Source organism: Crocodylus siamensis, chromosome 11 (genome assembly GCF_052110815.1).
Source record: "Crocodylus siamensis isolate JL-2025a chromosome 11, ASM5211081v1, whole genome shotgun sequence".
NCBI lineage: Eukaryota > Metazoa > Chordata > Crocodylia > Crocodylidae > Crocodylus > Crocodylus siamensis.
Window position 1 is genome coordinate 7,607,191 of NC_143405.1, and position 21,778 is coordinate 7,628,968.

The 21,778-nt window shown below is 41.6% G+C and overlaps 1 protein-coding gene across 4 annotated transcripts; it reads left to right on the forward strand.

The window, feature by feature from the left end:
* Positions 1-1,715: 1,715 nt before the first annotated feature.
* On the forward strand, positions 1,716-18,945 carry TTF1 (transcription termination factor 1). 4 transcript variants are annotated; one of them, XM_090021924.1, is made up of 11 exons: positions 1,716-1,796; positions 2,816-3,753; positions 4,461-4,702; positions 5,876-6,061; positions 6,965-7,043; positions 7,996-8,126; positions 10,404-10,629; positions 11,860-11,949; positions 13,595-13,660; positions 15,889-15,974; positions 16,668-18,945. In XM_090021924.1, the coding sequence occupies exons 2-11, from the start codon at positions 2,828-2,830 to the stop codon at positions 16,844-16,846; spliced, it is 2,211 nt and encodes a 736-aa protein (XP_089878050.1). In that variant the 5' UTR covers positions 1,716-1,796; positions 2,816-2,827; the 3' UTR covers positions 16,847-18,945. The 4 variants fall into 4 exon arrangements, with proteins under 4 accessions (XP_089878050.1, XP_089878052.1, XP_089878051.1 ...); XM_090021926.1 differs by having other exon boundaries at positions 1,740-1,792; XM_090021925.1 differs by having other exon boundaries at positions 1,769-1,825.
* The last annotated feature ends 2,833 nt before the right edge of the window (positions 18,946-21,778 follow it).

Genomic DNA, 21,778 nt, shown 5'->3' on the forward strand with positions numbered 1-21,778 from the left:
TAATCATGTGCATAAGAACTTTTCTGGATTGGGACCTTAGAAGGATTGCAGCTGAGAGAGTTACACATTGCTTCAGTAACAGGTGGAGTGATTATATCCATTATCTATGTCTTCAATGTTGTGGAGAAAGGAAAAAAATCCAAACTGAGATGTTACAGAAATTCAAACGTTTTCAAAACAAGCACAGCACTCCAGGAATTATGCTAAAACAATAATGCTGATTGATTCATTTATTGCAGAAAACCAAATACTTTGGGGGAAAAAACCCCCCCAGAACAATTGCAATGAACTTGCACATTGAAATGCCACTATTTTATTCTAGAATGGAAACAAGGATGTTCTCCTTTAAAGTCAGGGATTGGAGTAGGGTGGGGGAAGACAACTTCTGGCTGCAGTGGTACGAGTGCTGCCAATAGATCAAGGGAAGTAATTATTCCCCTCTATTCTGCACTGATGAGGCCACAGCTGGAGTAGTGTGTTCAGTTTGGGGCCCCCCCACTAGAGAAAGGATGCAGACAAATTGGAGATAGTCCAGCAGAGGGCAATGAAAACCTTTAGGGGGCTGTGGCACATAAGCAGGAAAACAGCTGAAAGAACTGGTCTTATTTAGTTTGCAGAAGAGAAGACTGAGGCTGGATTGAATAGCAGCCTTCAACTCCCTGAAGTGGGGTTCGAAAGAGGATGGAGCTGGCAGATGGCAGGACAAGGAGCAATGGGCTCAAGTTGCAGCAAGGGAGGTTTAGGTTGGATGCAGAGAAAAACTTTCTCACTAGTAAGGTGGTGAAGCACTGGAACAGGTTACCGAGGGAGGTGGTGGAGTCTCCATCCTTGGAGGTTTTTAAGGCCCAGCTCAACAAATCCCTGGCTGGGATGATCTAGTTGGGACTGGTCTTGGTTTGAGTAGGGGGTTGGACTAGATGTGACCTCCTGAGGTCCCTTTCAGTGCTAATTTTCATTGAATCTAACTTGCTGTTGCCCTTTCCAGGAGCAGCATTAGTAAAGGGAGCATCATGTATCTGGAGCAGGCAACAGCTATTAAGAGATCCCTCTTATGGAGTTTAATTTCTAATAGTTTCTCTATTTTTAACAAAAGGGCTGCCCCATACCAGTCATAGAATCATAGGGCTGGAAGGGACCCTGAAGGATCCTTGGGTCCAGGCCCCTGATGAGCAGAAAAGACATCTGGGGTCAGGTGACCCCACCAGGAGACCGTCCAGTCTTCTCTTGAAGACCTCTAGGGTAAATATATGCATGTACATATATGTATACACGTGCATACATATGTGTACACACACAGTCCATATAGGTATGTATGTATGTATACACACACACACTATATATATATATATACACACACATACACATACATACTATGTGTATATATACACACATACATACAATATATACACACACATACATATACATGGATACACATACACACACGCACGCACAAATACACATATATATACACACACAAATATAGACAGTATACACACACACGTACGTGGGCCTGGAGCTGTGCACATGCTGCCAGCACCCCAAACCCTCTCTCCCGCAGCCCTGGCCCTTCCCGGCCCGGCTGTCCCTGCTCCAGCTCCGCACGGTGCGGCTCCCCCTCCGCCCTGTAGGGGGCGCACTCGGGAGAGGCGGTGGCCCAACTGACGCACAGTTCTGTCCCCTGTCGGTCCGGGCGGGGGCACTTCCGGTGACAAAGAGAGTCGGAACCCGGCGGGGACGTGCCTGGCCCGGGGGGAAGGGGAGGCGGCGGACAGGTTTCCGGAAGCTGTTGCAAGTGGGTGCGTGTGCGGTGGCGGCACCTGCCCAGGTGCTGGGGGCCGGGGAGGGGAGCGGGCGTGTGAACCCCTGCGTCTCCGCCGGGCCCGGGAGGGTTCCATAGGAGCGGCCCTGGCCTGGCTGAGAGGGGAGGGGGAGCTGGGCACGACAGGGTCTTTACCCCGCCTTGCAGCCTCCAGCGTTTCAGGTGCAGGAAGCTCCCAGGCTTAAATGATCCCGTGGGTGAAAGGCACTTCCTGTGGTCGGTTTGAACCTAGGGACTCCTCACTGTATCACAAGCAAGATCCGGCGATAGATCCCTGTCAGGTTTCTTTTTGGCATGTACTTGGTAAACCCCCTCTCTCAAGTGTCTATTTTTCTAAATTGAACAGGCCTTAGCCTCTCTTTCTATGGCAGCCCCTCCATGTGAATCATTCCTGTTGCCCTTCTCTGCACCTCCTCTTGCTTTTCTGTACCTGAAGCAGGGGTGTTGGGCTCAGCTGGCCCCGAGGCCTGGATGAGGGGAGCAGGACTGGTCTGCAAGCTAGAAGAGCGGTGTGAGGCTGGCCCCGGGGGCTGGATTGGTCCTACGGACCTCTCATGCTGTGTCCAGTCTGGGACCTGCAGAGAGAGGCCTGGCATCGCAGGCGTTTGGCTGCTGCTGCAGGAACAAGCCGCGGTACTGAGCTTCGTCCCATGGTGCTCTTGGAGCTCCAGAGCTGCTGCTCTTGCCCAGGTGCTTGGCAGCCAAGTTGGAGGGTGCTGGAGCCCCAGCAGCAAAGCAGTTTTGTTGAGCCAAGGAGGTGTCATGTTTCAAAAATGAAATCAAGTCGCTTTCATCTTGATTCTCTAGATACAGTCATGTCACTTTTAAGCCAGTGCCATAGATAACTTTTAATATCCTTTGTTCTTTAGCCTTATATGAACTATATTACTAGGAAGATATAACCAGAATGTATCTTGAAGTGTGTTGGTGGTTTTTCATGAAGTTTGCTTATGTAATGATAGCACTTCAGTAAGGTTTATCTTCTTTTCATTAAAGGAGCTGGTAGCTATGACTGAAGAAGCCAACACACATTTTCTACAGAACTGTCACTCTGTGAAGAAGAGAAGGAAGAAGAAAAAGAGAAATGGAGAGCACACTGAGAGCTTTGCGAGTGACAGAGACAAATGTGCGTTGAGCATGGAAGCCTGCTCTCCTCCTCCTGTGCTTTCTGAAGATCAATGTTCACAGAACAGTGAGTTGCATAAAAAGAAGAAAAAGAAAAACAGGAAAGAGAATCTTGCCACGAGTCTAGATGATTCACTTATTTTGTGGGAGGATGAAATTAATAACAAGACTGTAATAGATGCTTCCCAAGAGAAAAAGAAGCAAAAGAAACAGAAGAACAAAAAGAGCAGTAGCCTGCATGAGGAAAACAGTGTATTATATATCTCAGAAGACGAAGATAATGCTAGCAGCCTGGACCCTTTAGGCAATGTCGATTGTGTAATTGTACCTACTAAGACAAAAAAAAGAAAAAAGAGTTTGTCAGAGAAACAGGATGAGGTAAAGGAAGTGTGTGCTTTTGATGAATATGCTTCCAAAAGGCAAAAAAAAAAAAAAAAGAGGGGACAGACCAGTCTCAGTCCTACACAAGAAGCCACAGATGAAAACTTGGCATCATTACTTCTGTTGTGTGCAAAACAAAATTCTGCCTCATTGCAAGAGGTAAAAGATAAGATGGCAAAGTTGAGGTCACGTACAGCAGTGTCCAGAAAGGGTTATAGAGGTGGAGAGTCTTCCAATCAGGCAAACTCAGAAGCTACAGAAATTTTTTTTGGATTGAAGAAAGGTCCTATGGATATACCCACTGCTATTCCTACGGTTACTTCAGGAGTTGATAATGGCTCTTCTGAAGAAGTCTTGGTGCCAGTTAGAAAAATTAAAAAGAGACGAAGATCGAGCTTGCAACAAGTACCGTCAGAACCTGAGAAAAAGTAAGGCTTGGATTCCCTCTATTTCAGTTTTCTTAGTGCTTTCATCACATTGTCATCTGAGCCCTAGTACATTTTTCTCTCCTTAGTGCGTATGTCTTAAAAACCTGGATTAAAAAAAACAGTGGTTACATGAGACCTGCAGCATTGCTGACTGTCACTGCCTTGAATTCCTGGGTCCTGATTCCAGGCCGTCCTTAAGACTCAAAGAACTACATTCCCTGCATGGAAGTATATGAAAAATGATTTTATTTGGTTAAGTTTGCAAGTCGAGGAGAGAAATAGCTTCAAACATTATGCCCTATACCTACAATGAACTCTGTGGGGGAAGACTCTAGTGACTTCAGTGGAGTTAAAGGCAGGTACAGGAGTCTGCCTAAAAAGTCTGGAGGTCTTAAGAGGAGTCTTCTAATTGTAGGGCTATATGTAATTGCACCGAGGTATTATTTAGATTATTAAAAGAATAGTAAATTAAAGCAGGGGTTGGCAACCTTTCAGAGTGGTAGACCACTTCAACAAAGCTAGCAGTAAAGGTTGGCTGCTGCTTTGTCATTATCAAAATTCTTTGGAATTGCAGCCATATTGTAAGACTAGAAATAGAGTAGGGTGAAGTGGGCAGCACAATTCCCATATCTTTTCCTTGAAAAAGTGATTTTACTCTCAGAATTAATAAATCTTCAGTAGTAAACTCTAATTATTCTTGTTATCAGATTACCAGTGTCAGTGGCATTTGAAAATGAGGAAGACCAGAATGTTTCCCTTACTGAATATGCAGACTCTGAAATGTGCATGTTGAAAGATGAAGAGTTCCTGGAATCTATGCCACTGGATTTGGAGGCTGCAAAACAGGAACTGGAGGAGTTTATTCCTCACGTGAGGAAAATGTCAGATGAATCTATTCTGAAGATGGCTGGAAGAGACCTGAACAGGTTTAAAAAATTTAAGAGCGAAGGTGAGCTCCCAAGAGAGTGCTATACTGACGGAGCCAGGAGGCAGGTGACATCTGAAAGTAGTTTGATGAAGGATTTGATTTTATATAGTGCATTTTATACCCAGAATATCTGATTTCTAGAAATTGAAATATAGGAGACTCATGCAGCACATCTAATTCCAGTGGAATGGCAACAGGTTTAAAATCTCTAGCAGAGAGGAAAACATTTGCTGTTATCAACTTGGATAAGAGCATTCCTTCATGATATGAAATATTTCTCCTCTGATTAGATTATTTCTCTGTGCTGTATTCTATTAAAAATGAGGGTTGCATTCTAAGCACAAATGGTTCTATTTAGGGCTATCAATTAATTGTGGTTAATGCAAGTGATTAACACAATCATTTGTGTTAATTTTTTTAAGGCATTAATTGTGCACATGGTTTTGGAGCCTATGCCCAGTCTCCGCTTCACCACTGTTACAGTGGCCTCTGGGCCGCCCTGCAGGGCAGAGGTGATAACACAGAGGACTGTAGGGCAGCCTGGGTGGGGGCTCTAGGTGGCTGAAGTGGGGTGGGCACACACAGACATGCAGCTGCAGCCTGCAGATGCCCAGGAACATAGCCCAGTGGTGTGTAAAAAGTGCCCAGCAGACAAGTCTGTGAAGGGGAAAGGGCATGGGGGAGGAAAAAGGCGGGGTGGGGGTGCAGATAGAGTCCCCCATGGTGAGGGAGGGAGTGGGGCAGAGGCTGGGATGAATGGGGCCCCAGGGCTGGGCAGGTCATGGGACTGAGCTGCTGGAGGCTCATCCAAGCGTGCAGGAGGGCTTTTGCTGCTGCATGGACCCCCAGATGCATTAAAATCCCTAATTTGAATTGCACAACTAACCATGATCGAATTTTTAAATCATTTGACAGCCCTAGTTCTATTACTTGCTTATTTCTTAGTTCTATTTTCCTTTTATTCCAGCCTTACAGGCCAGTATCCTGGCATCCAGGTTACACTCAAGATGCTACATATGAATATTCCATCTCCAAACTGCTCTTCTCTCTGCGAGTTGATATGTTGTCTCTTCAGAGCATTGACTTTTCATTGCCTGTTTGACATATTTTGTAAACCTGCATTTTCACCATGAAATGCAGGCAAGTTGTAACTAGAGTTCTGTTTTTCTAAACCAAATGTTTTGTATGTTCTAGGTGTTGCTGTCAAGTTTGGCAGGTTTTCTAAGAAGGAAAATAATCAGATACAGAAAAATGTGGAAGACTTTTTATCACTTACAGGACTAGAAAGTGCGGAGAAACTATTATTTACTTATAGGTTCCCAGAAGAGAAACAAAGCATCACTAGATTGAAAGTAAAATATGGATTTTGTGAGAAAATTGGTGAGTATTATACAATTGCTTTTAAAAGATGGATCTTGCTCTCTAATGGTGGCATTGTTGCATGTCATATAAAACCATGGGTTGTTTAAAAAGGATTTAGTTTTCAACTGTAAATCCGATATAAATAATAAAGTGCAATTTTAAGATGATGTGAAATTTGTTAAATATCTTTGCCACTGATCTGAGTCTCTGTGTTCACTTATGAAGGGTTTGCCGATTTAAAATTCAGCTTCACCTCACCACACCCGTTTTAGAGTTTTCAAAGCCAGAAGTACATATGATCAAGAGCACAATTTGTGCCATTTCTTTTGGCTAGAAAATAAGTTTATGGGTAGACATTTTCAAAGCTCTCTGGTGCTCATTAGTGGGAGGTATGTCTAAAATCTGTAACTATTTTGAAAATTTCAGTCATATCCTTTGAGTATGTAAATAGCTGGTAAGTTCTGTGTGCCGTGTTAGCTTAAACTGAAAGAGGCAATTAGAATGTTTACAGATAGAATTTTATTGTTTTTCCTCACACTTTGGAAGATTGAACTTGTATACAAAGGGTTTTTTTCCATTTTAATATCTAGCCTCTCCTCTCTTTTGTGCAGAACCCAACTACTATGATACTTGTTCATTCTGAGATGACTTTTGATCTATTCACTTGGTGCACTCTGTAAATGGCTTCTCATTCTATATTCATCTTTACTGTACTGTTTGATTGAAACTGTTGAGAAGCATCTGTTGAAATAGGTCCATACTCCTTTTCTCTTCCAGTATTTTTAGTACAGCAGATTTTAAGCATTGAACAATGCAAGAACTGTCATTGATAATTTTTCTTGATTGTGCTGTCTCTTTCTTCAATGGCTTTTTCACTGGGTAAAATGCATTTTAAAAAAAAAAGAATTTTTTACTTTGTAGCTAAGAGAATTCCTCGACCTTGGAGACTGATATATGTGCGGGCAAGGAAGATGTTTGACCCAAACAACTATAAAGGCCGGTAAGAGTGTATTTTAGGCATTGCTGTGCACTGAGAGTTGGTCTTTGATAGCCACATCTTGATTTAGTTTTTGTAACATACACAACAAAGAACCTTTCCATGTATGAGAGCAATGAGCGAATGACAGTTCTAAGTCATGCATTATTTACAAATTACAGTATGTTCTTTATGTGATAGGAAATCTAGTCCCTCTTCAAATAGTGAGCTGAAAGTTAGCTCTTGCAGTTCAATAGGAAGTTAACAAATCTGGGTTCTGGTAGAATGGGGAGGAGGGAGTGTTTCGGGTTTGTAGGACACTCATAGTGAAGGCCATGCTCTGAACTTAGATTCCAGAGTTTCTGCTGTGATTGCAGCTGGGATAGCATGAAACAAAGGTGAGGCTTGTATTTTAGGCAGCATGCATCTTTCCATGAGTTTAATACGTTGCATTAGAAGAACCCTTTTAGCAGTTGCAGTCAGTTTGGGTTGTATTCAGAAACAAAAGATAGTATCTGCAATCTAACTTCCATAGACACTTTTATTAATTTTTTTGTGTGGCTGTATAGTCTGAAAATGCTAGTAGGAAATTGCATGTTTCATAATGACTGTATGAGCAAAAGGTAACTTCTTCAAAGCACATCCTCTGTTTCTAAATTTCCTGAACAATTTTCTGATTTTGCATTTCAGTTTTTCTAGTTTCAAAATATTTCTTCTCAATCCTGTTACTTGATTCATACAAATAGGAGATGGATAGAATAGGTTGGTGCCAATAATGGAACATACTAAACTGACAAATGAACATCATAACAGGCTAACATTAATGCAGCTGAAGGGTTAAAGAAAAGACCATTTTATAAATATTACTTGAAATAGTAATGAAAGATGGACTTTGTGGATTTTTGTACCTTTGTTTCTTTGAAACAACTGGGCTTTTTCAGCCTGTTTATTCTTCTGTTTACCTTTGCTGCGTTAGGTATTCTGAGGATGAGAAAGAACAATTAAAGAGATATCATGCTATGCATGGCAACAACTGGAAGAAGATTTCTGAGATGATGAACCGTAGCAACCTCTCAGTTGCTCTCAAGTATTCACAGATGAAGGCCCGTAAGTCATCATTAAAACTAAAAATTCAAGCTCTGCATGTCAGAACTTAAAAATAATTTATTATTTTAGTTACAGTTCCAGCAAGTACTCTTAGGTTCTTTGGATATCATGTACTGGACAGGGTTCTTGCTTTGGGTTCCCCTGGTTTCTGTTTTTTCCAAGTTGCTATCTGCAGTGAATCTGTGTGTATAGTTGATAAACATTTCTGATTAGAGGTACAGAATTGAAACAACACAAGATTTAACATTAGATGAAAAGATCAACATATAGATTGACACATGTCAGTCAGAACACTTGACTGAGGTAAGAGCCAGGATTTGAAAAGAACTTAGGCAGTTCTGAAAATCCTGCTAGGACATCAGATATTAAGTTTCAGTTAAAATTGGTGTTACCCAACTTGCTTAGGCAGTTTAACACTTGTAATAGATTCCTAGATACCTGTGAAAACCTGGCCCAGGGTGCATTACTCCCAAGACCTTTTGAGATTCAGGTCTCATTTTAACCAAGTGGGTTGTCCCAGTCTGAGTGTATGTAAGAGCCTCAAAGCTACAATGTTCACTGGCAGCAAGCCAGACAAGAAATAAAGTAGAATGCCTTCCATTTCTCTTGCTGTTGGGCAGTCTTCTCCCAAGAGTTTCATGTAGTGCTTCACAATCAGGCCATTGAGAAATAGGTCAGAGTAAATTTTATTGTGGCTGACTTAATAACCAGCTGGTTTTAAGGCTGCTCAGCTGCTCACCTTAGGAATTATAGAGTGCTAGGCTACATATTTTGTTTTGGGTTTTTTTCTTTTTTATAAAACAGCCAAAAAATGCTCCCCAAAGGCTCTTTATCTAATCACTGTTGTCCAAGATTAACAAAATGTAGTCAACTAACTTTTTTAGAGAATATCATATATAATGATATCCCTAAGATGTGGGAAATCTGACTTCTATGTAGAGGAAGAGGTGTTAGTAAATCTGCACTTTAGTTAAGGGATGTCATCTGACCCCAGCACTCTTTCCTGCCTAGACAGGGGGTTGGACTCAATGATCTGTTGAGGTCTCTTCCGACCCCAGCATCTGTGAATCTGTTGGGCTGGCTGCAGTTCATTTTAGCCATAACAGGAGCTTGATATTATATTTTTTAGGGTTTGTTTCTAAAAAATGAGAAGAAATTATTTCGTCCTCCAGTGTGAATACTAGAAAGTCTCCTTGCTTATGTGGGATAGCAGTTAAAATGTTCACAGGGAAGCACTATTAGTGCATTAGCTGGTACTAAGAAGTTAACTTTATTTAGTGTGTCCTTTCCCCACGTTCTTTCATCGTAAGAGTAGGGAAAATATCCCAGCTGACACAATAGCAGCTATCCAAATGTTTTTAATTTGATATTTCAGAAATATCAAGTAAGCTTCATTTCTGGAGAAATGAAATGAGAGGTTGTAGACTTGTTTGGATTCCAGTCTTTCCTCACTTACCTTGTCAAATCCTTATGCAGAATGCTAGAGAGGCTGCCTTTATTTCAAACTGTAGTAAAAATAAAAGGTAGACTATAATCCAGTAGAACATGGTGAGGAAAAAGCATCCCTTTTCTTTGAGACATCCATTTTTATTTTTTCAGCTGTTGGAAGCAGCAGGTAGAATTAATTTATAATAGTGTTTTTGTTTGCCTAATTAGCACCCGTGTTGCACTTTCAAAGTATAAAGTGGTAGAATGAACCCATAAATAATTCTCACAACAGCCCTCTGAAGCAGACAAGTTTTTGGGTAGAGAAACTGATCCATGGGCCTATTTTACCGAAAAAAAGAAAAATTCTAGTGATAGGCTCCTAAATCCATATATAGGCACACAAGTAAGTGGCCTGAATTTTTTTCAGAAATGCTGAGCCCCTAGCAGCGCCCACTGAGTTCAGTGGGTTTGCTGCTTGCCAGTACTTTTGAAAATCAGACTGCAGGCCCCTTATGTGCATGACTAAGTTTGACTTAGGCTGCCTAATATTAGGAGATTTTTTGAAAGCTTGAGCCAAGCAGGCAATGTAGCTTGCCTGACTATCAGAGGAATTAGTGGCAGGTTTGTGAATGGAGTTCTTAGCTTCTACTACACTCCTTTATGCACTGGTCTGGATGACCTGTCTCAAATCTGCCGTGGAAAAAAGTTATTGCAAAACATCTAGATTGAATGTGGGACTGATGTTGTAAATATATTGCAGAACTGAGCGCACTCACTTGATTATTTTGCTCTTTGGGTCATTTGGTGAGAGGTTTTATCTAAATTGTTTGGCTTTTTTATTCAACATAGAAATTAATGCTGGTCCCTGGACAAAGGAGGAGACTCAGAGGCTAATTAAAGCAGTAGAGGAGATAATTCAAGAACGGGCCATAAAGGAAGACTCAGATTCTCTTTTCTTGGAAAACTCAGAAGAAACTCTTTCAGTTGAGCGTAAAAACCTCTACAGGAACCTACCTTGGGTTGATATACAGACCAAAGTAGGAACTAGACATTGGAGACAATGTAAAGCTAAGTGGTAAGTTTGTATAAAAGGCTTGGGAGTTATACAAGCCTGGGGTTATCTTTTTGTTTTCTCTGTGTTTGCTTTCTTTAATTTGGTTGTGTCTGGACATGTATTTGTTTAATAAACAACTGGTAATAATAACAACAGGATGTAGGATAGGGAAAAAATGTTTCAAGTTTTTAGTGTTATATAATGTTGTTTGAAAAATTACCAAAATTCTTAGTCTAGAGAAATAAGAAATGGTAGGCCAGATCTTAATTCCAGATCTTGTAATGCTTGTTGAAAGATATGACTCTCATTACTTTAATCACACAGGATACTTTGCCACAACACTTGCACAACTCTGTGCAATATTAAGTATAACTTTATTATAGGAAAAGAAAGAAGAAAAATCAAAACAAATCACAAATGATATATAATGTTTACTTATATACAGTTTATTATGCTTGTGTCAATTTTTTTTCATTGGAGCTTACTGAGTTGAGAGCAGAGAAGCCTCTGGTTTGGGAACAAGCAAATTGATACCAGTCCAAAAATTAATTATAATAATTTTTTTTAATTGTTGTATTTGCATCAGTGTTGAGGCTAGTTGGTGTACACATTGCTTTTTCAACACTAAAGCTTCTCTGTCTATACACAACTTAAATGCTAGTTCTGCAAAGTTGTAAGTGTGTGAATAATTGAAAGTGGAGCTACTTTCTTTCGTAACATCACATGTGTACTTAAGTGTCTCCATCATGTGGTATTGTGTTTATGAAAGTTTTTTAAAGAAAGGGCACAACTTAAGATAGCAAACTGCCTGCTTGCTCTTCTTAAGGAAAAGAAACTGAAAGCTGGCAGATAGGTAAGAGTCCTACCAAACAGGAAACTTAGAGCCAGCTTTTGCTCTTAGACTCCGTTGTAGTGAATGGGCTTGAACAGACACGGGTTGCAAGATTCAAGTTCCTTAGTTTGGGTAGCTGCATTAGACTAAGTTGCTTAGATTTCAGCGTAACCTCTTCAGGTAGAATAGGTTAACCGCATTATGAGAAAAGAAAGATAAAAGCATTGGAAGTTATAAGAAAGTGAAGCCATAGACCTATGAAGGCCTAGAACAATTAACAAAATATATAACCATCTCTTTTTATCACTGAACAAGATTGAATGTTTTGTTTTTGTTTTTTTTTTACCTAAACTGAAAGTTAAAGTGATGGGGAAATCTCTCTCTCTCTCTCTCATTGTCTTTCTCCCCTCCCTTACAAGGCTTTCAGTTCTAACGAAGAAGATGTCCAATGGGGAGGCGCTATATCATGGGACAAAAGGGTTGCAAGCTAAAATCAATCTCATTGAAAGGTAGGAATAAATATAATGCAGTGTGCTTTCACTGCAGTGTGTGGAGCATTTGTCAGGTGACATTCGGGAGCACATGCAGTAAAAGTGAAGTGTGTCATTTCAGACACAGAAGTTCCCATGGCATTAGGTTCTCTTCCTAGTTTTCTGTAAAAACTGGGCATGTTAAACGATCCTGAATGCGGCTGGCCTAGATACAAGCAGCACTTCTTTACAGGCAGAGGGATTTGTTGTCTGATCAGCTGAAAGCTTGTTCCCCATTTCTTTGTGCTGTGGTTGGCCCTGCCCAGCTGACACAGGTGCTACTGAGCAAGCAGTGGGTCCTTTCTCCTTTGGATTGTCAACACAATGACTTAAATTCCAATTATTAACATCTGTGTAAGTCTACTGCCTGCAGTGGGGTTGCTACAGGGGAATGAGAAAAGTATAGAAAATGTGTGTATGCAATTTGGTTAGTAGAACTTCTACTGGTGATGATGTATGATATGGAAAGAGAACCAGGATATATCTGGCAGTTAGAGAAAAGGTCCTTCTTACTTGTAAGCAGCTTAACAAATGAAATTTCCAGAGAGATGGGAGCAATTCAAAATGGAGATGTTAACAATTTCAGTGATGCTCAATCTCTGGCCTGTGGGCTGAATCCAGCCCACAGTGCTGTGTCATTTCGCTGGTGGGGCTTCCCACAAGTCTGAAAATTTGGTGATGGGGGATCAGTAGCAGTGTTAATCGCTCCCAGAGCCACAGCAATTAATACAGACCACACTGCTCCACAAGCACGTTTCTGGATCTGTGGGGAGGTTCACAGGTTGGATCGCACCAGCCCCGTGCTGGTTCAGGCTCGCAGACTGGCCCTATGATACCATCGGACCATGAAGTTGAGCACTAGGGCTGTGCAAAGCTTCGGCTGCTGATTCTATTTGGTGGAGATTCGGCCTGATATGGGAGCTGAAACTCTGAATATGAATCAATTCAAGATACCCTTCGGTCTCTCTGAATTGAATCAGAACCCTCCAAATCAATTTGGAGAGGTTCATAAACATTCAACGATTCGGACATGGACACAGCTTTAACTGTTTTTCCTACATACCTCTAGGTAGCAGGGGCTCTGAATGCTGCAGTGCTGGGGCAGATAGAGCGTCCCAGAGAAGCTCAGGGGGGTCCCCAGCATGCTTAGCAGCAGACCCAGAAGTGGACCAGAAGCACTTCAAGTCTACTTCCAAGTTCGCTGCCAAGCATGTGGGGGCCCTGCCATGCTTCTGTGGGATGCTCCATCCACCCCAGCATCTCAGCATTCACGAGCTGTGCCTGGTACCTCAAGGTATGTAGAAAAAACATTTAAAGCTGTGTCTATGTCCAAATCGCTGATTTGGAAATATTTGAAAATGCTGTTCTCAGCACACAGGTAGAAAGAAAACGTTGCCTCTAAGTTTTCTGCCTTTTCTCTTTCTTTTTGTTTCAGTTTGGCAACTGTGAAGATGTTTTAACATCATTTTATATATTTAACGTGTGCACAGTTTCACCCAGAGTTACCAGCAGTGTTTATCTTTGTAGAATATGCCTTGGTTGGGGAAGAGGATCATAGACCAATAGGATATGAAACTGCCCTCTCTGCTGTGCCTATAAATTGCTTTTTCATTGCAATTCCTAGGTTGTATAACATGAAGGTGGAAGATGCTAATGAAATAAACTGGGAAGAGCTCAGCAGTATCTTTGGGTAAAAGCTTTTGTTTTGATATTTGAATTTGGCCACAAACAGGCAGTCTTTAGAAGTCAGCCAATGTTATGTTTTTGGATTTAACAGTAAGGATTTTTTTGTAATGTATGGACCTTTTCCTAAGTAAAGAAACTCTGCAAACAAATCAGGCTTAGCATAAAGGCTAATTTTATTGTCCTTTTAGACCTAATACAAATATAAAGCAATATAGATACCTTCTACTGCAATATGATCAGATTAACATATATGTTTACCACCTTAAAAAATAATGAACATGATGTCAGTGGTTGATCACTCTGTAAAGTTTTGTCCATGGCAGGGGTGGTTCTCAATTCCTACGTTAAGTTCTGCTCAGGATAAACTTCTGGTCTGAGGATCAAGGTTTTCTAGGGTCTTCAAAGCCCGCTTCCCCAATTTTATATCCTTCTTGTTTACATAACTTCACTTCTTAACACGTGCGTTTTCCTATGGATGCTTATTTACATCATGCATTTCTATAGTAGCCCTATATCTTAATAGTTAATTCTCTTATGGTTTGCCTTGCTTTAAAGGGCTTCTGTTTGCCCAAAACCATCTGTTTTTCTGTTTTTGACCAATTTTTTAGTATTCTCAATTCATTCTAATTTAGCGAAATCTGCATTTTACATACATAACTCCCATTCCTGAACAAAAGTCAAGCTACTTGTATCAAAAGGCCTTTATTTTAGGCTAAAACCAGCCTAAGTTCTCAGAAATATAAACAAGCTTGGACTCCTACAGCCACACAGAGTTTCACTGAATTCAACAGGACTGTGCACTTACAGATCACTATGCAGTAACAGGACATAACATTTTAGGAATAGGTATTTAAACTTAAAATGACAGGAAACTATTTTTTCTACCTTATCTTACAGCTTTCCTACCACTGTGAACATAGTGGCCAAGTTGCTTTTCTGTATGGCTAAGTACAGACATTTGGGGCATTAGGGGGAGGTTAAATCAATTCGAAGTGTCTGCCTGATATTAGGTAAATCAGGATTTTGGGGGTGGGGAGGGGGGAGTAGCCTGGGGATTTGGGGTCCAGCAGACTGGAGGGGACCAGGGGTCCACTGAGGACTGGGAAGGCAGGCGCAATGTAGGGGTTGGGGGATGCAGGCGTGACTCGCAAGGGGTAGGGGGAACAGGCATGACTTGTGGGTGCAGTAAAGGGAGAAGGTGCAACTCAAAAGTCATGGCTGGGGACAGGCTCAACCTGTGAGTGTGGTGGGGTCCCCCCGCTCAGTGAACCTACACGCCCCTCCCCCTCCCCCAGGACTTATTTGTTTGGCAGCAGCAGCGGCTGAGACTGATTAAAAGCACCTGCACCTGAGGCAGTTTGTGAGATGGGGGTTGAGAGTGCTGGCAGGGCAGAGAGGGGAGCAAGGGGCCAGGAGGGAGGGCAAAAAATAGACTAGTATGGGGGAAAGGGGGAGGAGCCCCAGGGCTGGAGCCAGTGGTTGGATTTTCCCAGCCTCAAGGCTGTAGAGGGGAAGTGGACAGAACTTCCATGCACCAGTTTGACGTAAATCAAATGAGTCTGATACTGTATAGATCCAGAGTTATCTTAAACTGGGTTCTGCCATTTTAGACTGGGTTGTGTGTACGGACCATCTGTTCAGTTATAGATTTAGACTGATTGCCGGTCACTGAGACCACATCTGTAAGTGTAAGGTCAGCACCCAGACGAACTAAGTTTAATTGGGCAGCCGTTATGAATCCAATTTAACCTCCCAAATGCCTGTACTTATCCTGTGTGTAACACTTGAGTTATTCTTATTTTACCTGTGTAGGATGGCTGTTGCATAAAGGATCTGTAATATTGAAGCCGTGTCTTAAAAGAGCCTGAGTACAGTGTACAAAATGACCCAGTTCTGTCCGTGTAATCCTTTGCATTTCCCCATACAGAGGAAGATAGGAATGACAAATTCTTTGCACTTTCAGCTTCACTTATTTTTTCTTCTTCCTAAGTGTGTAATACACATTTATACCATGGTTTTTGCCTTGGTGTACCCATGCATAAGATTAACCACTGTCATGACCAATTATTTGTATTTGGTCCTTTAAAGACCAGGCAGATTTTTAAATACTCATGTCTGACAGTGTGAGGTTGGCTAATTGGAGCAAAAAGTGCCATCGGAATGACACTGCTATAATAATAAAACTTTATAATAGGCTGTCTTTACCCATATTTGAAACCTTTCTTTTTTCAGAGATGTCCCTGAAGCGTATGTTCAGGGTAAATTTTCTAGGCTAAAGGCTACATATGTTCCCTTCTGGCACTCAAAGTCTTTTCCTGGTGAGTATCTCTCTTGGTTGCATTATGCATTCTTTCAATTTTTTTTTTTTTTTTTTAAAGCTTATGACTCTGTTAATCTTTCAGTGGTACTCTGAGTCAGCTTGTCCCTGTATATGATCAAATTAGTTTTATTTTTGTTTAATATTTTGGGGTTAATAAAAACAAATACACAAAAGTGGGTGCGTTTCATAGAGTCAGCCTGCATTATGCTCGAACCTACCACTTTTACCACCCTGCTTTTTGGAAGTTCATTAGTTCTTCCCATGGTACCCATATGTACGTGTGTGTGCATATGCTGATATGGTTACTGGGGAATAGCCAAGAGGAGAATGATGGTACCCTTTTTATCTCCACCCATAAATTAAACTCTGCCTACTTGACTTGCTGCTCGTAGTAGGTGTTCAGAATAATCGTACATGTGGTCTGGGCTTGGCTTCCTCTTGGTTCTGACCATGCCTGGAGGTTCAGTTGGGCTTTTCCTATGTGAGGCTTATAAGTCCCATTGGGTTTTCAAACATGCCTTCTATCGGCCTGTGGCTCATATACCCCATTGGGCTCTGCTAGTCTTCTTGGGCTGGACAGGAATGGTATTGCAAGAATGTCTTATAAAGCTTAATGAAAAAACACAGCTTGTTGATGAAAAGACCAAGATAAAATTATAAATAAACGGAATGTTCTGTTTTTTCTTTAAAGAAATCATCGATTACCTTTACGACGAGACAATTCCATTGCTTCAGAAAAAGTTAGAAAAACAGCAAGACAGATTTTCTTATGAAAATTTGTCTTCCAGCCAACAGAAAAAGCTTTTCCGAATCAGTGATATCTTTGGTGACAGCAAGGAAGAGGATAATGACCCTGGTGGCAATAATTGATTGTTATTAAAGGTGCTCTCTTTTCCCTCATATCCAAAATGCCAAATTTTGGTCCTCTTGAATCCAGGATTAGATGAAGGGCTAATATATATATAACTATGGAATAACTGTCAGAGCAAAGGCACTTCTGCATAATTCTGTTGTTTTATGTGGAAGTGTGTGAAGTTTACTTTATTTTTTTAATTTTAGGCAGCATCTTTGTTATATTTTCTTTTTTTTGGGGTGGGGGGGGAACACACTAGCACATTTTTAATGCTGTATCTACTACACATTGGGTATATCTACAGGTGTGATTAATGTGCCCCAGAGCTTATTGCCCTAGAGTTTATTCATGTACAGCACGTGGCGTTCAGATGGAACAGCCCTGGGCTGGCGGGCTGACCTCTGGGTCCCCTGCTGTCCTGGGCTGCTCCAGCCGGGCTTCATGTGTTGTGGTTGAGGCATGAGGGGGCTAAGCCCTGCACTGAAGCATCCTGTGCTCTAGCCAGCTGGGGCAACGTCTACACGTGCGCGGCTGCACATGAAAAACTCTGCAGCAGGGTAGTACTTGTAATTACTGCACAATTAATTAGTCAACTGTGCAGTAAATGTCCTGTGTAGATGTGCCCATTTGGTAACAAACCTGTTAAGCCTCTTTGCTTGACTTTGGTATCAACACCTTAAAGTTTAATTTAGGTCTTTTTAAAAAAAAATGTTTAAGTCCTTTTGTTCTAAGTTTATGCAAGCAGAAAAAAAATTGCTTTTCTGCGTATGTGTTACAACAAACCTTCAGTCAGTAGCTTATGTAACTTGAAGGGACCTCCTGTTTTAAGAGAGAATAATCTTATCTGGAGATGATCATTGCATTTTAGAGTTGAGTTAGGACTCTTTAGGCCCTTTGTTAAATGTTTTCTACATGATTGAAATATGCTGGTTATTAGTAGCATCAGTTTGCTGTTGGCCAGACTGCAGAGAAGTAATTGCTGCATAGCTCATATACGTTGTTAATACTGGTAGTGACTGTATGGTCCCTTCCCTTTACGTCCGTATTTGGCCTTTGTTCTGGCTGGTTGAGGTAAATACATTATATGGTAAATTTTATATAAACTCAGTTGATTTTTTTTTTTTTGGATGCTATAGAAATAGCCAGAAAACTGAAGTATAAAAACTGATTTGAACAAGATTTTCAGAAAAAATATAACTATATTGGCTCCTAGAGGATACGTTTTATAATAAGCTTTTGATATATTATGAAGCATTACCATTTAACTAGTAGTCCAGAAGCAGTTTTAATTTCTTCAAATTTTATGAGACCGCAATAATAGTCTCTTGGACACATGATATATGTATTTGAAGTGCATTTTATGGGCGCACTCTCTAACTAGAAGTTATGGCTTTTGTAAATAAAGCCTTGGTAGTTATTTCTGAATGGTTGTCTGCATATGAAAGTATTCATGCATAAGGCAGGGTGTGAATTTAGCTATATCAGATAAGTTCCATGTGTGTGTCTACTTATTTCAGAACAAGTGTGTCTGTGTGGGTTTAGCCTATTCCACATCTCAAGGGCACTGTTTTAGGTGCTTCTGTTATCTTACATTGTTAGCAGGGAATTGCAGAGCTTTAAACTGTAGTTTTACCAGCTTTTTTGTTCTTCATGCAGTTGTACTATATGTTGTAAAAACTATTAGTACTTTTGGATCTAGGGTTATTCTGTTTTTCATCTGCTAAACAAGAAAGGCTTATATATGCGTTTTTACTACAGTAATACAGTATTTTAATATTTATGAGCAAACCAGAATTACGGATGTAGGACTTGAATATTTTTGATACAGCAAATGCAGAAAACAAATAGTTAATGGGTCATATGTGCTAATTTGTTTTCCATGGGAGTAATATGAGTATGTTAATATGACATGAATGTAGACACCATTTTTACCTGTCTGCCAACTGTTTTCAGCTGCTCCTACAATTTTCTGTGACTTCATAAAGTGACTGTAAATAATTGTGCCTGTTCAGGTAAAGTTTAAATCTTTGTATGATGTTTGTGCTTTTTCTTTTTTTTTTAAATAAAGCCTGGTTGAAAAAATAAATATCCAAGCAGCTTTGCCACCTCTTATAAAGCCCAAGTCATGTCATTTTGTTGTTAAGTGGTAGTCATCTTGCACTTAACAAAAAAAAAAAAATCTAGGTTGAAAATTTGAACCTTATAGGTACAAACACAGGAGGCAAATAAAATGAACAAAAATGTACGACTGATTTGTTTTTAGTTGGTCATGATTTTTTGAAGTCCAGCTCTTCAAATGCCAGGGGATAATGATAATAGATATGATGAAGTTAGCTATTCATGGTCCTATGGTAATCAACGCCTGACTGATGCTCGTTTGACCTGAATGGCGTAAGCCAGACTGAGGCGGTCATGTATAAGGTATGGTAATTTTGGACTCCATTCTTCAGTTGGATGTAATCTTCAACCTGCTTGATCCACTTACTAACATACTTGCATGTTCAGAAATTAAAAAAGGATTTTCCGCCTTATTTATAAACCGTCTAGAGTAGTGCTAAGCATTTTGCAGAACAAATGGATGTGTGGGGACCAATCCAACTGCACGTGACCTAAGAAGTACTAGTTAGAAATCCTAGGGTTAACTGAGTGGGGAAGGAGAATGTAATAGCCAAACCATGTAGTTATATAAACATTGAGCCTGTGTAATTCAAAAGATTTTTCTTCTTTTTTCATATGGCATCAGATATCAAGTTCCAGATCCATGAACCACTGTTTGATATTGCCCACCATCTGAATTCCATCTACCCTATCTGTGCATTTGTAAAGGTCGCAGCTTTGGATTAAATGCTGTGCTGTTTGTTGAGCACCACATTCACACATCAGCTGTCCAAGATGTTTGTAGCTATTATATATTATATAGCATATATTTTATATTATTTTCCCTTTTCTGTATAACTGCTGCGCGGCACTCTCACATTTATGTAACCTTGAAGTCTTGACTGTTAATCAAAATGAACGCTTTGTACTTTTCTCCGCTGGCATTGAGCTACACATGCGCATTCTGTAGATTTCATTTCTTATCTAGAAGTGTCGTTTCTGCAGAAAGAAACTTATGAAGAAAATCTGCCTAGCAATTATTATGTAAAAGAAAATTAGCCTATCTCTGTATATTTAGCCTATATTATAGTTAGTGTCATAGAGGCAGTCCAACAAACATCTATAAAAGAGGCAAAAAAGCAGGAAGCAGCAGAGACGACAACTGGAAAACTCTGGGCCCGATCACCCCACAGACCGGTTCTCAGCCTCCCCGCCTGGCCGTACCCCAGCGAAGACAAAGGCCTCGGAAACCCAACAACGAATCACCGAGTTACAGTATTGCATTGTATTTCCCATTCATGAGCCGTTGACCAGTTCTAGGACGTAAGGAGCCGGCAGCCGCACCTAGCTTTGGACTAGCTCTGCTGTTGGAACGCGAGGGCCGGCTCTGGAACCTCGTGAACCAACGGACACCCTATGGATTAAGAGACACTAACTACTTACTCTAAGTCGTCTGCTTGTGCCAACTTGGCGAACCTCGAGGGTGGCAAAAAGCTACCTCAGTTCTGCCCCACAAGCCGCGCGCTCGCAACTCCGCAAAGCCCGCGGCTCCCCTAAGCGGTGCCGGAACCGCTAGCCCGGCATTTCGCCACATGGCGTCATGAACAGGATCCCAAGTAGACGATCAGGCCATGCTAGTCTGCATGTGTCCCTGGCGACTGGGACACCGTTCACCCCCACTGACCTCTGATCTTTGGAGTCATCTTGCCTATCATGCGGCAGGCGATAGCGACCCTAAGACTCACATCTCTGGTCGCGTTTGGGTGAACGAACCAGGAAGTAAGATCTGGACATGCTCACTAGCTGCTGCTGCTCTGGGGTGTGTAATGGCTGCCCCCAAAGTCATGTTTTCCCCAACAAACGCAGGGGGAAACGGAGCCCTTGCAGGTATTCTCCCTTCTAAGGGAGATGCGTCGCCGGCCAGTGAAGAACAAGCCTCTATTTTAGGGCTCCTTCATAATGTCATAGGAAAGCACCCCCTCGGCCAAATTAACCCCCAGCAAATACCTGAAACTGGGAAGGCCTATGACAGTCTAGTCCGCTGCCGCCGCGATCTAGAAGCCAAGAGGGGAGCTAAGAAAAGACTCTTTAACAAAACAGAAATAATACCCAGTAGAGTGACAGAAGTTCTGTTGCGACACTTCATAAATGCTGTAGGAGCTATAGGAGACTTAGAGTCGCAGCTCCACACTGCATGCCGCAATGCCACAGAACTAGCAGCCGCAAAGGCATCAAGCATGCTGACCAACTCAGAAGAGAGCCCTGAGTGCTTAAAGGAAGCGAAGTTACTTCCATGCCTTCCCCCAACTGCTCCAACCGCTCCAGAATATACACTAACAGAATGTAAACAACCACCTCCATATTCAGAGCTTAACCCTCCAGTTGTCACCGCCGCAAAGGTCCCCTACCCCCCAGTCGTTACTATTGTACCGCCATCGGCTGCCGCTCCGCCAGCCGCCGCCGTCCCGCCAGCAGCCGTCGTCGCGCCGCCAGCCACCGCCACACCACTAGCCGCTGTCGTTACTACAGAACTTAACCCTCCCACTACTACTACCACACTAATATTGCCAATTTATCCACCGTTGCCGCTGACAACTCCGCCATTAGCCGTCTTACCAGTTGCCACCCGAAAAGCTACCTTACCAGCTGCCACTAGAAGAGCTGCCTTGCCTGTTACCACCCGGACTTGAAAAGTTATTACTGAAGAAGAAGATGGAGAGGAGGATAACACATTTTTATTTTCTGGAGACGAAGGGGAGCAAAAGGAGGGTGAAAGGGGAGAAGGAGAAGAAAGTATAAAAGAAGAGAACGAAGGTGAGACTAACCAACGGCATACAGAAAATAACAAAACC

Bases quoted from the DNA above. Each gene is read 5' to 3' on its own strand.
- TTF1 (XM_090021924.1), top strand. From the start codon at position 2,828: ATGACTGAAGAAGCCAACACACATTTTCTACAGAACTGTCACTCTGTG. The intron at 7,044-7,995 runs GTAAGAGTGTAT...TTGCTGCGTTAG, and splicing joins CCAAACAACTATAAAGGCCG to GTATTCTGAGGATGAGAAAG. The intron at 8,127-10,403 runs GTAAGTCATCAT...TATTCAACATAG, and splicing joins GTATTCACAGATGAAGGCCC to AAATTAATGCTGGTCCCTGG.